The sequence below is a fragment of the Toxotes jaculatrix genome, chromosome 22 (genome assembly GCF_017976425.1).
Source record: "Toxotes jaculatrix isolate fToxJac2 chromosome 22, fToxJac2.pri, whole genome shotgun sequence".
Lineage (NCBI taxonomy): Eukaryota > Metazoa > Chordata > Actinopteri > Toxotidae > Toxotes > Toxotes jaculatrix.
Window position 1 is genome coordinate 6873221 of NC_054415.1, and position 13904 is coordinate 6887124.

Consider the following 13904-nt stretch of genomic DNA (forward strand, 5'->3'; position numbering starts at 1 on the left):
AAACAAATGTGCGGTTTTGCAGCTCACTGTTAACTTTTGCAGTTACAGTTCAAATTTTTTGATGTTCTTTGAATTTAGCAGACCAAGCTCATGTTTTAAGTTATGTACTTTTACATACCTGCTGATCGAGTTCATTTCATTTTCTTCCTCACAAAAAAGCAGTTACTTTGAACACTTACAAATTTCTTAGATGTCAGATACCCTAAAACCTTGGAAGCTATTGCTCCGTGTTTGCATCTCCTCCCTCTCCGACTGTTGCATTTGGGCTGGGTCTTGGAGAAGGAGCCGGGCTGGGTACTGCAGGGGTCTTGCGTCCGGTGGGGATCGGTGGCAGGATGGGCTTGACGTTGGATCCAGGACGTCTCTCAGAAGAGGTGGACGCAACAGCAGCTAGTCGATCTGTGTCTGGTTGGGGGGTGTCAGGAGTTTGATCTGGTGCCAGGTGGTCTGAAATGGAAATGTTTTATTTAATATAAGATATGGAAACACATCAACAAAGCTTTAGAGCTACATACAGCCAGTTTTATTATCTTATAATCAGAAGTGGTAGTGGTGATTTACAGACAGTAAAGTTAGTGTTTTTATACTATGAAATGAATAACTAAGGAACACATGAAAAATTCACATAGTTTAGAGCAGTGTTAAAACTTAATGTATAAGTGTACAAAACAAATAACAAAAAGAAATAATAACCTCTGGGTGTTTCCAAGACGTGTCCTGGGACAGAGGTATCCACTAAGCCAGAAAAGGCCCCTGCTGAACTGGGCACAGAGAGCACTGAACTGGCACGAGAGCCATCTGAGCTGCTGGTGAAACAAGGAAAAAGAAGGGAAAGACAGTATTCCACAATATCAATAATCATAATAATTTGTGGATGACTAAAGGTACTCAATAAACAAACAAGTACAGGTTTTTGCTATTTATTTAACCCCTCTATTCTTTGACACTAGACCATACACACGCAAACACACATGCACACCAACACACACATAAGACTACACAAAAATCCCATCAGAGATCTTCTATAACAATGTATGAGATAGAAACACACAAGTAAAGACACATCCCTGTTAAGAGCAGTGACAAGTAGACAGATGTCTGGAATCCTCTACAGAAATACTGAAGGGCTGAGTAATGTTAACTGTAAACACTGGGGGCACGTATCAGTCAGACTGCGTTGACAGAGCTTGATGATTCTCGACAAGTTTCCTGAAACTTGCCTTCTCAGAACATGATCCCACAGGAAACAAATTAATTTTGACAGAACACTTACTGTATCTCTGTGTGTATCTTTACTGTCTTACTTCTTTTAAGAAAAAAGTGATGAAATCAAATGTTAATTTGTACAGGCAAGGGAAAGCTGTGTGTGCTGTTGCACGCACAACACACACACACACACATAATCACACACACTGTTTCGATGCATGACTGATTCAACCCATATTTGTGCAGCAAGCCTGTTTATTGAGTGTAAGTGTACAAATAGAGGAGTCCAAAAACAGCAAATGCTAGAAAATCTAAATTCATGAGTGGGTGTCTTTGTGTGTAAGTACGTGTGTGTCTGTGCTTGTGTGTGGGATGTATGCTCAGATTTGTACCCACATGGCTTGTACCAGTAAAATGCGCTCTATAAAAGTGAACATGTGTTGTAAAAACAGAACTAGGGAGAGAAGAATACTACCACAAAAGAAGTTTCCTGCTCCTAAATTGTCAGCTGGACAGTTTTTTTTTTTTTATGAAACCACAAGGCTTGTTCTGGATTCTCTCCCCGCATCATAAATCAAAAAGCTATTATCACAAATTCAGAAACCATACAGAGAGTGAAATCTTATACAACTCTGAAGCACGTCTATGTATCTGTTCTTCTCCTACAGTAACATCTGGCCTTGAATGTGGTTTTTAATTGCATTAGTATGTATGTATGAGCACATATAAGTGTATGTGCATCACACATTTGTGTGTGTGTGTTTTTACCTGCTGTCCTCACTAAAATGAGTACCAGGATCGTGATTCTGCAGTGATGATGGTGCTGTTTGATGAGAGCTGACATGAACAAAAAATAAGACTAAATTCAATAATTCTTCTTCACCAGTATAAATCACAGAGAAAAGCAATTTCACACACATTAACACACAGTCCACTAGAATAAAAATCTGCAACCATTCATTCTTTTTTCTTTTTTTTTTTAGTCATATTGTATATTTTAGGACAACTGAGTGGAGAGCACCACCACAAGAGCCCATCATTTATATTATTCACAAACTGTTAGACTGAAATAATTTGGGGACCTGCCACTTCACCCTCAAGGTCACACAATTACCCAAAACAAGCCATCAAAACACAGTTAGGACAAGTGCTCCAATCAAACCAATCTGGCCGGACTGAGAGTGCCCACTTGAAATTAAGCACTGCAGTGGCGTGCGTCCTGCTTATAATGAACCTTTTGAAGAGCTGGCTGTAGACCCCTGGACTCTTCCCCACTATAGCCTCTCTCACCAGCTGCTCACGCCTCCTGATGGAAGCCAGCTCCTGCAGAGAGGAGAGGCGAAAGGGGAGGAGAAGTTAAGATGAAGTACAAAGGTGAGATGAAGGGGAGACAAACAGGAATTGCAGGTGAGAAAGAGGAGAGGAGAGTTGATGTGGAGAGTGATTAAAGGTGACAAAAAAAAAAAAAAGCAGGAAAGCAGGAGTGATGATGCATGGCAGTTGGATGAGGAGGAAGAAGGACAGCCAGCATCCTGTCAGAGGACTGATGATTATTTTTCCATAAATTTGATAGAGTCTAGATGTCTATTTAGCTTTCACTTACAGGCTTCATTACCAATAAATTTTTCATCAGACATCTTGTTACTCACAGCAGGGCTTTTCTGAGGGCTGAGCTCTGCCTGGATCTTGGCGAAATAGTTTCTGTAGGAGGGATCTGAGGGGTGAAGAGCTGTGGCAGAGTGTGACGTGAGTGTCCCTGACCCCGACCTCGACAGGGGTGAGGGTGGCTTCTCCTCTGGCTCATGACCAGAGACTGAGAAAGACAGATATTGTATATCAATACTGTGTAATACTGTGTATGATGGTTACAGCATACAGACAGACAGGCACAAGAAGCATGTATAAACAGAAGCCGCACAACACTAATTTCTAGTCACGTTAATAATAATTTAAAGTGGCACTCCAGTAAGTATTGCACTTCTGTAAAACTGATTGTCAGATTAAAAATACTCAACACCTTCAGTTAGAGTAATTTGGAGTATTTTTTTCTTCCACTGTTTTAACTGTGTAACTCAAGTAATACTCCCTGTGACTAGTCAACTGATTTTGATGGATTGCCCCTTTAAATAAAACGTAAAAACAATGGGAGGTGCACCTGACTACACTTTGCACCCCAAGCCTTCGTGAAATTAGCACCCTGATGCTTTGAGTCTGCTGAGTTTGTTGAGTTCGTTTGAACAAACAAATTCACACCTGTGGAGGTGTTGTCAGGGGATGCTCTGTTGTTGTTTTCTCCTTCCTGCTCCTCTAGCAACAGGTACTCCTTCACTACCTGCCTCAGTGTCTGGTAGGCTTCTTCCCAGTCATCTACTCACACATAGAAGTGCATACACACAAACACACACACACACACAGCACCACACAGAAAAATCTCATCGTGAACAGCCAATGCATCTCCCATCAAACAGTAATGACTCAAAGATATGGGAATGATGACCTTAGTGTAATGAGGTGCTAGCTAGCAGTGCATAAAAGTGATGAGTGTGCTGCGCTCCCTCTATGTTCAGCTCATTAAGAAAACAGCTAACATGTCTGAGTGCTTTCATGAGGGAATGATAAACACAGCTATTCTGCGGCTACGTACCCTTAATACATGTGGTAATTGGATTGAAAGTGTAGTGTATGGATTTTAGTGAAGTGTGTTAATTTATCTAAGGCTATACCAGTGACACTGGGTCTGCAGTAAGGCAGGGTATTTTTAGCTTTGGACACTTCAGTGACAAACTGCCGGTGAACAGAGCAAGACTTTCCAATTTCTTTTTTACTAACATGATATCCAAAGGTCAAACATGGAGAATCAAAATATCTCCCCTGGGAACAAATTAAGTGTTTTCATACCTTAAAATTGATGTTTGTTGAAAATTAATTGTAAAGATTTCGTAGTCCAATTAAACATTAATTTACTAATTAGTAAAATGGATTGAATTAGCCACTGGAGAATATTAAATTACCGTTAGTATTCTCTGAAATGTAGATGAATGAATACATCTAGTGCGATAATAAAAATAACTCTGTGACACAGTGCTTCCTTGCCATACCACAGGGAATCACATTATCGAAGAATCCTGGCCGTTGCCTGTTGGTGTTTGCGTAGAGCTCTATACGTGACACTGCCATGTCAATCTGTGCTGGGGTATAGAGACCACGGCTTTTTAGGTGGCCTGTGTACTTCTCCACTTGGGTGGGGATGAGCAGGATGTATCGAGGTTCAAAGTAGCTGTTCTTCAGACTGAACACCCCCTAAGGGGATAGACAAGAAAGACAAGTTTTTATTTCTATAACAAAGCAGTATTGATATTCTTTTATTTTAACTGTATGATTCGCAGCCACTCCCTGGGGGGATGTTACAGCACAGGAGATTGTGGTGGGGGCACAGAAATAAAATTTCAGTTTCTTTCCAGATGATCAGGTTTGCTGAAGATGGTATAGGTTTATGATGCTGGATGAATCAGTTCCCCCAAATTACAAATATACAAACATACTTTTACATTTATTGTAAAAACAATAACTTTTAAGGATTACAGTTTAGACAATATGCTGTTTCAGGACCTTGTGATGAATGCTTATGTATACATTTATATTTTTCTTTCAATGAATGTACTTTAGAAAGTGTCTCTAACACTGACTTTATTGACCACATTTGTTATAAGCCTACTTTATGTACTCTTATATATGAGTTTCCCATACGCATACCTCCAGCTCCATATGCACACAGCAGGCCAGTCCTTCTCTGGCCACTTCCTCTATGGCATCTCTGGTCAGACCGTAGCTGTGACCCCCATAGCGCATGGTCTGGATAAATCTACCCTGAAAGGGAATTTCCAGTTAGTTATGAGGGGAAAGAATGAGAGAACATTTTAGTGCACCACTTTATTGCCCCACTATTCATCATTACCAGAACAGAACTGTTCTGAGCCACATTTATCAACTAAAGTGGACATAATACTTGACACACGTACACAACCCCAGCATGTTCTGTCAAGATTAACAACCTCAAGACATTTGCCCACCTGTGAACTGAACTTTTGACCCGGTGCTCGGGCCAAAAATCTCCCTCTTTGTTACTTCTCACAGGTGACCTTTGACCTTTTGTCTGCTGGCCTTTGGGGCACTTTCTTTTTGAACGACATAGTTTATAACTCTCAACAAGCTCGCGGACAAATCCAGTGCAGTTGGAGACATAACTAAACAAAATGTGGATTCAGGTATATAAATAAAACTATTTGTTATGATTCCCTCCCCAAAAAATGATATTGTATGAATTCTACTCTGACTGCTCCTAAATCTTCCACTGGAGAAGATTTACTGTGATTTAGTAGCTGTTTGTGCAAATGTCATTTTTGAGTTTTGTTTTTAAGGCAGTTTGTTTTGTATCGTTTTACTGAAGCATATTTTACACTATCACTGTGATTTGCCACATTTAAAATCACAGCAACTGGAGAGCACAGACTTTGCAAAATCAATCACCCCAATGAAAATAGATTCAACTCTGTCCTTACCTGCCTTTTAGAACTGCATAAAGTGTGACGGAGCACTATTATATAACAGTAATTCAGAGGGAACTCATTAAGTGCGACACACTACATTTTATATTTCTTTACTTTTTACTGATAATTTATATAAGATACACCATGTGTCTCAACAGAAAAGTCAAACAGGGATTTAAGCTCACTTGAATGCTCTGTTTGTGTCCCGTAACCTTTCTAAATAACTGAAAAGCATTTAAACACACAATTACAAACAGGATTCTTGTGATTTCATATTACCAGACTACTAGCTATTCAGATATAATTACACAGCAGGACTTCTTTTTGTTTACAGCACAGTAAAGAGTATAATAAGCACTTAGGACTGCTGATTGGGGTTAATTTTGTGTAAGAACAGCCACAAAAAGTGGGTTCAAGAGGTCATGATTGCATAGTTACTGACAAACAAATCTCAGGGAAAAAAAGGATTCAATAAGAGGCCGGCAGCTGACACACCAAAGGTGAGAGCATGAAGAGTAAGAAGGGGCAGACAGCACAGAGATAAAGCAGGCAGCTGGCAACAGAAGAAGGGAGGGTGAAGATGAAGAATGGACGAATCAGATAGAGGGAGGGACAGACTGTCAAGTTAACCTGATCCACTTCCTCTGTTGGAGTAGACAAAAGGCATCAATACCAGCATCAAAGCCCTTGCTGTGTAAATCACCTCGTGACCCCGACCTCTATCCTTCATCCTCTCACCACTCTTACATAACAGGCACCTTGGTAAGAGGGACAAAATGAAAAACAAATGTGTCCAAGACTCCATGACTCATTTTCTAAAGCCCCATTCGACTAAATGTAACATTTTTAAACAAATTATCAGCCAGTTAAAGTAAATCATTCCATCTAGGTAAAACTAATTATCTCATCTGCTGAACTCATTATGGCCAGAGAGTGAAGTCAGTTTGAAACTTGCTGAAGGAGTTAAGTGATTCAAGCACATTTGAGGTAGAGCTTTTCAAAAACCCAGCATTCATTTAATTAACCTGCAGGAGAGCATCATTATGAATGAATGACTTATGAAACTCTATGTATAAGATTATTTTGAGTGCAGAACTCACCCTGTGACATGTATTTTGTTGTCATGCGGTCACGCCTAGGGCCTGTGATGACCATAGACAGCATAAGACATGGACGTAGCACCCGTAACGTCACCCATTGGTTTCGGGGAGTCGGTTTTGTGACCAAACCGTGGGCATTTGAGCTGCGCCATCTTCGATTTTAGTGGGAGTGTACTTTCGATATTTGGCGGAGAGGTTACACTATGGGTCAGCCGGCCGAGAACCCGGCCATTTAGCTCGGAGCAACTGAGCTAGCCTAAGGCTAATCAACTAATCAGCTAATCAGCTAGGCTAACAAGCTAAGCGGCAGCTACATCCACCACACGACAGTCCCCGAGTCCGACCCGACTAGCTCGACCCCGTGCGACCACGACACAGGGCGAGCGCTCCTACCTGTTCCTTACAAACTATAAAGCCCGAACACTTGAAATAATATTAAACATATTATTATATTAAAATGTTTAATATGTAATATTTACTGGCTTTCAACGCTGCCTGCATCCACTATCCACTTAGAGTTACAGCAGCACACAAACCGCAGCCGCCGCTTACTGACGGAGCTGCTCTGTCCATGCAATGTCGAAAACAGAAAAATGAGACGAAATAAAATTGTAGCCTAGTATTCCCGCAATAAACGGACTCTGAGAGCACGAAACACACCGCAACAGCGTTCCTAACATTAGCTGCTCCGGTCCTCTATCTGTATCAGCAGCGACCAGAAATCAGCAATGAAGTCATAAGCCAGCGGCAAAATATGCTAATACATGCTAATTAGTGCAAACATCCAGGTAAAATAGTGAGAATTTACTTACCGAAAAAACTCCAACACAGACTCCTTCGACGGTCGGTTAGTACAGTCTACACTACAACAAGCCATATTGTCACAAAAAACTATCCGAATATTTGCAAACGCGGACACTACAGCCCCTGTCAACCTCTGGAGGTAGCCGCCTAGCCCAGCCGATGCTTTAGCAAAGAGCTAACTGCCAGTGCCTGTCTATGGAGCTGTCACTCAACGTAACCACGCTCTAATTTAATGTAAGAATTTTAAGCCTAAATAACACTAAAACGGTTGTGGTACAAAAAAATTCACCCCCCTCACAGTGTTCACGGACTATCAATAGAGACCAAAAACAAAAAATGTACCAGGCTGTAAATATTTTTTTTTAGGCTGTAAAGTTGGCTATTTTAACATTGTGTTTGCCCCCTTGGTGATGACAAACACAAGGCTTAATGCCAAGCTAACGTACCATGTGAATCATGTTCTGAAAGTCTTCCTCACTGACAAAATGGTAATCAATTCCATTCTCCTCTCCAGAGTAGCACCCCCTTGTGGTGTGACAGGTTCTGTGGAAACAGACAAGTAGAGAAACACTCAGTCTGGGGTTTCATCTAAAATATCCAGCCATATAATTTATGAGGTCTAAGTATCTGAAAAATTCTAGACCTGCAACCACTAAAGAGGGGGCAGCGGGGGGGCAAGAAGGCCAGGACAAGACCCCTGGGTTTCTGGAATGCTCAAGAAAGTAAAACCAACCACTAGGTGAAAGCCAGGAATATGTCTTTACCTGAACCTCTGCATGTGTTTTACCCCTGACATTGATTCCTTTACTTAACTTGTGTAAAGCACCTTTGCATATCTTGAAAAACAGTCCACACATAAACTGTATTATCAATATCATAACTGAAATCATTTTTGTTTGGTGTAATCATTCCATCTCACCATACTGTCTGTGAAGAGATCCTTTTGTGCCAGAACTACATTATACTAGGCCTTAATAATGCATTTTGACTGAAACTGTTAAAACTTTTACTTGTTGTATCACTAATGTCACTCTCTCCAGTATCTTGAGAATATATTCAATGTAAACATAACTTGAAAACATAAAACAGTCAAGTCATTTCAACACTTAATATATAAGCTTATTCTTCTACTTTATAATTTAGTGTACATGTGCTGTTAGTTTACAGTGTCTGTGAGTGATGATGTGTGTAGAAAAACCCTGGGACTGACCCGTATGCAAAGTATTCGTTTAAATCCTGACACAGCCTGTGTGCCAGCTCTCGCTTCCCACAGCCTTGAGGACCTGTCAGCACCAGCATAGGATAGGGAGAGTCTGCACTGGGTAAAGTACTGATTAGAGAAACACACACACACACACACACACAGAGAGAGAGAGAGAGAGAGAGAGAGAGAGATTCAAACCCAGTTACCTTCCTTACCAAAGATGAACAAGACTAAAGTATAATAAACCATGAAGCCAGAGCACAAACTTCTCCATTGTTGAAAGCCACTCCTACAGTCAATTTAAACGGGAACATTGTGGGCAATATGGATGTACTCTTTCTAGGAAGCACAGAGGAGAATGTTAAATTGACTCTAGCTGCAGCATTTTATTTGCTGATGATGGATGTTTTCAAAAAAGTGCTGATGCATGAACTCATTTTTTCTTTTAGAGGGTAGATAATAAGAGCAATACAGAAGCACTGCAGATAAAATCCTGCTCGTGTTTGAAAACAACTTTCTTGGTAGTGATTTTGGATATGTATGATTATGACTAATCATTCCATCTGGATTTAAATCTTCACATTAAGAGTGCTCTTTCAAAATACTGCTTAAATACATAATTTAGATTTTTAACATTTTTTTCTCTCCTTATGATTATGTTGTTGTAGTAGTATTATTTGTACAAACCTTTCAAAGATCACCTGCGGCTGCATCAGCTGATACACTAGGTGGGTCATGTGATCTCTGGCTGCCACCACATCCATAGGAGGGTCATATTTGTTCACTGATGACACCTGGGATTTAAGGTTAGTAACCACTGTCTTTAGATAGTCCACATTCAAGGGATATACCTTATAAAATATACACCACATTAAGCCTGTGGCATTCTTTCTAGTTTTGCACAAAAGGGATCAGTGAAGAATATAAATAAAACATGTTGAGACACTATTTTCTGTGCCGTTGCATCGCAGCAGTATCTCTGATCTTGAAATTACCAAAATGATGTTTAGTCATACCTTCTCTTCAGCAGTGACTTTCTCTTGGTCCAGCACAGTGAGATGTTGGAGGAGGAAAACAACTGACAGTCTGTAGTCTTGGTGCTCCTGCCAGTCACATTCATATGTTACACAGAAACATATGGTGCAACAATATTTATAGCACATACTGTACAGTTTCTGTGACGGCAATAAACAGATAGAAGTCATCATAGAAGCTCAAGTGCATAAAGGTGGGTACAGAAGTGCACAGTACGGTTTCCTTGGTAGTATAAGGCTGTGTTCTGTAAAGGTTTGGGTTACCTGCACAGGGTTTCCCAGCAGATTGAGGTCCCTCAACAGGAAAAGATCATGAATGTGTTTGCACTCCTGAATTTCACCAATCTGAAAAAAATATAAAATTATACTAGGGAACCCCTGTATACATTTGTAGTTACTAAAATCAGAAACTTGTTGAGTGTGAAAGTTCTACTTTTGTCAAAGTAGAATTTTATTGTTATATTAGTGTGCTCATTTCCTGGTCCAGGAATTTCAGTCTCATAAATTAGCTTAATTGCGTCTGAGATTTAGGCCTAGAAACTGTATTTCTTAAAAAATCTGAAGATTATCTCAGATTAGTACCAGGTTCTTTTCCAGGTTGACGGAGCCCAGCAGGTGAAGGTTCTGGAGACCAGAAAGACTGGTGATGCGGTTCAAAGACAAGTCGAGAACCTGCAGATTCTTTAGATTCTCTAAGCCTTCAATCTTTCCCAGCTGGTTCCCCCTCTGGACACAGACAGAAAAGAGGACAATTAAAGAGGTAAGTACATGACATTCATGCATATACATGCACACACAAGTGGCTTCCAACCACCTCTTCTACTTTATGTCCACTCAATGAATCCCAGTAATAAATATTAAGAACGTGCCATGGTTGGTCTGCAGGGTGCCTGAACTTTCATTCCCTTCAGTACTGAGTTGAGTGGCAGGTTTGCCTCTCACTGCTAAATCCTGATTGGTGAGGACTGACAGCCAAACAGCTGGCGAGGTGCTAACGCAGCACGCTAACCAAATGAAGAACCAGACATGGGAACTCCCCCCTTGTCAGGGCCCCCTGCCTGCTTCTCACTCCATTCCAGTGACTAAAGTTGTTATCTAGCCGTCTGTCCACACCTCACCCTGCTCTTGCCAAGCATGTTGCCTGGCAGAGGGCTGCTGTCAGTGGGGGTGGGTGACTGCGTTGGTCCCTTGAAGCTCTGGGTCGGTGCTGTGATGGGCTGGGAAACAGACTGGCTGACAGGGCCATGCTGTTTAGGGAGGCAGCATGTGAGGAAAAGGGGTCAGGGATGGGATTAGATGGATGCTGGATGGACAAGGTATGTGTGAGTGTGTGTGTGTGTATGTGCTGAACTTGGTCCAGGCTCACTCAAACACCAGCAGCTGGTCCCAAAGCAAAGCTACAGACGGGGGCAGACACAGCCAGACCGATGGTTGCTGACAATGAGGAAACACTGATAAAGGACAGAACACGCATGTGCGCTCACATACACATGCACACACCAGCAGAAAGAGAGAGAAAGGCCTGCTGTTGGACCATATGTTGATTCTCGAACACAGGGCCAAGGTTTTACTGAATGTAAAAATGCGGCCAAAAACAGAGACATAAAGAGGAGACAGAGGGGAGACAAAAGAGAGACAAACATAAACAGGTGAAATTGATCATACATGAGGTAAAATACACACAACAAGGAAGAGGAAAACAACCCTCTTAGTGCCAAGAAAATAAAACTGACATTTCTGTTTAGAACTGCAAATTTGTAAGTCTGTGCCTGTAAATACTGTACGCATGAATGTCGATGTGTGAACGCGCACCTGTTAATCATATTTCTGACGGTAAATAGAGAAGAACTTACAAGGCAGAGATGTGTGAGCGGCAGACTGTCCAAGCCACTGATCCTCGAGATCCTGTTGTGTGCCAGGCTGAGATGAGTGAGCTTGCAACACTGCTCAAGACCACTGATCTCACTGAAGCTGTTGTCTGAGGCATAGGCACGTTAAGAATAACACACAGGGGAAAATACAGGGGAACAGGATGCATTTGTTGACTGACATTATTATGCTGTATGTAGGCAGAATAGAAGGTGACTAGTCGATGTGCACATGGATGAATGTAAATGTTCTTCAGTAAGGATACAGTCCAGATCCAGTTGGCTAAGAGATGAATAGGCTGACAAATCCTTCATTTTTGTCATACGGTTATGGGAGAAATTGACTTCCTGAAAAACAAAACAAAAAAACAAAAAAACAGCAGAACACTGTTTACAAAAGTCTTCAGTACATCACACTGAAGAAATTCTTCGACTGAAGCCATAGAGTATGGGAAAGAATTTTCAATTCAGTAAAGTTCACTGTCATTCAAGGGCAGTTAATGCCTTGTAAGCATTTTCAAAGTGACTACAGATGGGCTATGGAAATCCAAGCCTATCTTGAGGGAATAGCACGAGAGAGTGAAGCCCAAGCCACCAATCAAATGTTGTCTTATCCTGTCAGCTCAAGGTCCTGCATTACCTTTAGGTTCTTGGGTGGCTGGAATCCAAAGAAGTTGGAGATTTCATTGTGAGAAGCATCCAGGATGACGATGTAGGGCATGTGGCTCACACAGGACAAATCTAGCAGATGAGAAAAGTTAGAGGAACTGATGAAATGATAAAGGCAGCAACAGAAAGTGAAATGTTAAAATGTAAATAAATAATTAATAGCAAGTCTGTAACTGGAGTGAAGAGACACAGGTCATCTGGTTATAACTAAGAGTTACCTCTAATTTTGTTGTGCGGCAGTTCCAGCTTTTGAAGATGGACATAACTGCATAAAATGGAGATGTCACTGAGATTGTGATTCTAGAGTAGAGAAAAATACAACCCGATTAAACTAAATTTGTATCAAAATTATACTGAAAACAGACAATGTGGATGTAGACAGATCTGTTAGGCTTACAGGAAGGGACAGGTGATGGTACATGTGCTGCAGCCCAGTGCCAAAACGTCCAAGGTGGTTTACACTGCTGGAAACCACCTCAGCAGTTAAAACACCACTCTTCTGTAAATATTAAAAATAAAACGCATTATTTTATTTGAATAGGGAAGCTAGTGTGTAGAGGCTTTGTTAGTTTTACAACAGAGAACTAAAAGCCCCCCTACAATAACAATGTAGTCACAGAATTTAAGGATGAGGCCACTATAAGCATCACCTAGTGCTCATTGCTTCCTGCCCCTAAAAGCTCACATGCACATATTCATGCAGTACACACATACAGATTATGCTAAAGAAGGATGCACAGCACTCTAAGTGATGGTAATGCGGCTATTACAAATTGCAAATAAGCAACCATTTGACCTTGCTGTGTTGTTTTACTTCCTCAGACCTCTTGCGCAAGGTTACCTGCTTTACCTGTTGCATAACGGAACAAATATGGAGGTTTAGTAACTGCTACATTAATATGCAGTCACTCTTTTCTTTTTTTAATCTTATTTTTAACTGATTCCAATTCGGTACAACGAGCCATTATATTTGTCAAGATGAAAACAATTAAATGAAAGATACGGAAACATAAAAGTTTATTTCCAAAAAGTACGATGACATACAACATGAAGCTTACAAAGGTTTACCAGCTAAGGTGCCCTGCTGCTTACCTCCATCTCCCTGCTTTCTTCTCGCTCCTCGCAGCTGGGAGCCTCTGCTAAGGGAGCGTCAGTGAGGGGCCCTGGGGGGCAGCAGCTAGGCGACGCTGGGGAAAACTCCTGACTTGTTGTTTCCTTCATTATTTCATGATAAAAACTCGGCGACGAGAGGCTTAAGACTGACTGACTGAAGAGCAGTCAAAATGAGGACTTTGAGAAAAAAAAAAGTCTAAATATCCGTGCTCCAGCTAGCTAACAAGTTAGCTTTCACGTGAAGCGTCCTCCGTTGTCGCTTAGCAACATGTGCGAGGTAAACGGAATTGTGGGTTGTGTAGTTTTACGATGAGCACCTCCACATCTATGTTCAAACCCCGCAGATATTTGAGAAGAAG

General features: G+C 41.1%; 1 protein-coding gene across 1 annotated transcript; it reads right to left on the reverse strand.

Annotated features, from left to right (window-relative positions):
• Nucleotides 1-217: 217 nt before the first annotated feature.
• Nucleotides 218-13653, reverse strand: lrguk (leucine-rich repeats and guanylate kinase domain containing). The gene is made up of 21 exons (XM_041030662.1): nucleotides 13525-13653; nucleotides 13229-13282; nucleotides 12830-12931; nucleotides 12651-12732; nucleotides 12404-12504; nucleotides 12030-12111; nucleotides 11749-11873; nucleotides 10478-10621; nucleotides 10160-10240; nucleotides 9878-9964; nucleotides 9549-9655; nucleotides 8868-8987; nucleotides 8104-8200; nucleotides 4960-5073; nucleotides 4305-4506; nucleotides 3460-3573; nucleotides 2856-3019; nucleotides 2441-2529; nucleotides 1975-2043; nucleotides 694-806; nucleotides 218-447 (listed from the first exon to the last, which is right to left on the reverse strand). The coding sequence occupies exons 1-21, from the start codon at nucleotides 13651-13653 to the stop codon at nucleotides 218-220; spliced, it is 2406 nt and encodes an 801-aa protein (XP_040886596.1).
• Nucleotides 13654-13904: the final 251 nt, after the last annotated feature.

Excerpts from the sequence above, each read along its gene's own strand:
- lrguk (XM_041030662.1), bottom strand. The coding sequence starts at position 13,653 with ATGAAGGAAACAACAAGTCAGGAGTTTTCCCCAGCGTCGCCTAGCTGC. Across the intron at positions 12,505-12,650 it reads GCCGCACAACAAAATTAGAG|ATTTGTCCTGTGTGAGCCAC; the intron begins GTAACTCTTAGT and ends CTCATCTGCTAG. Across the intron at positions 2,044-2,440 it reads TACAGCCAGCTCTTCAAAAG|CTCTCATCAAACAGCACCAT; the intron begins GTTCATTATAAG and ends TGTTCATGTCAG.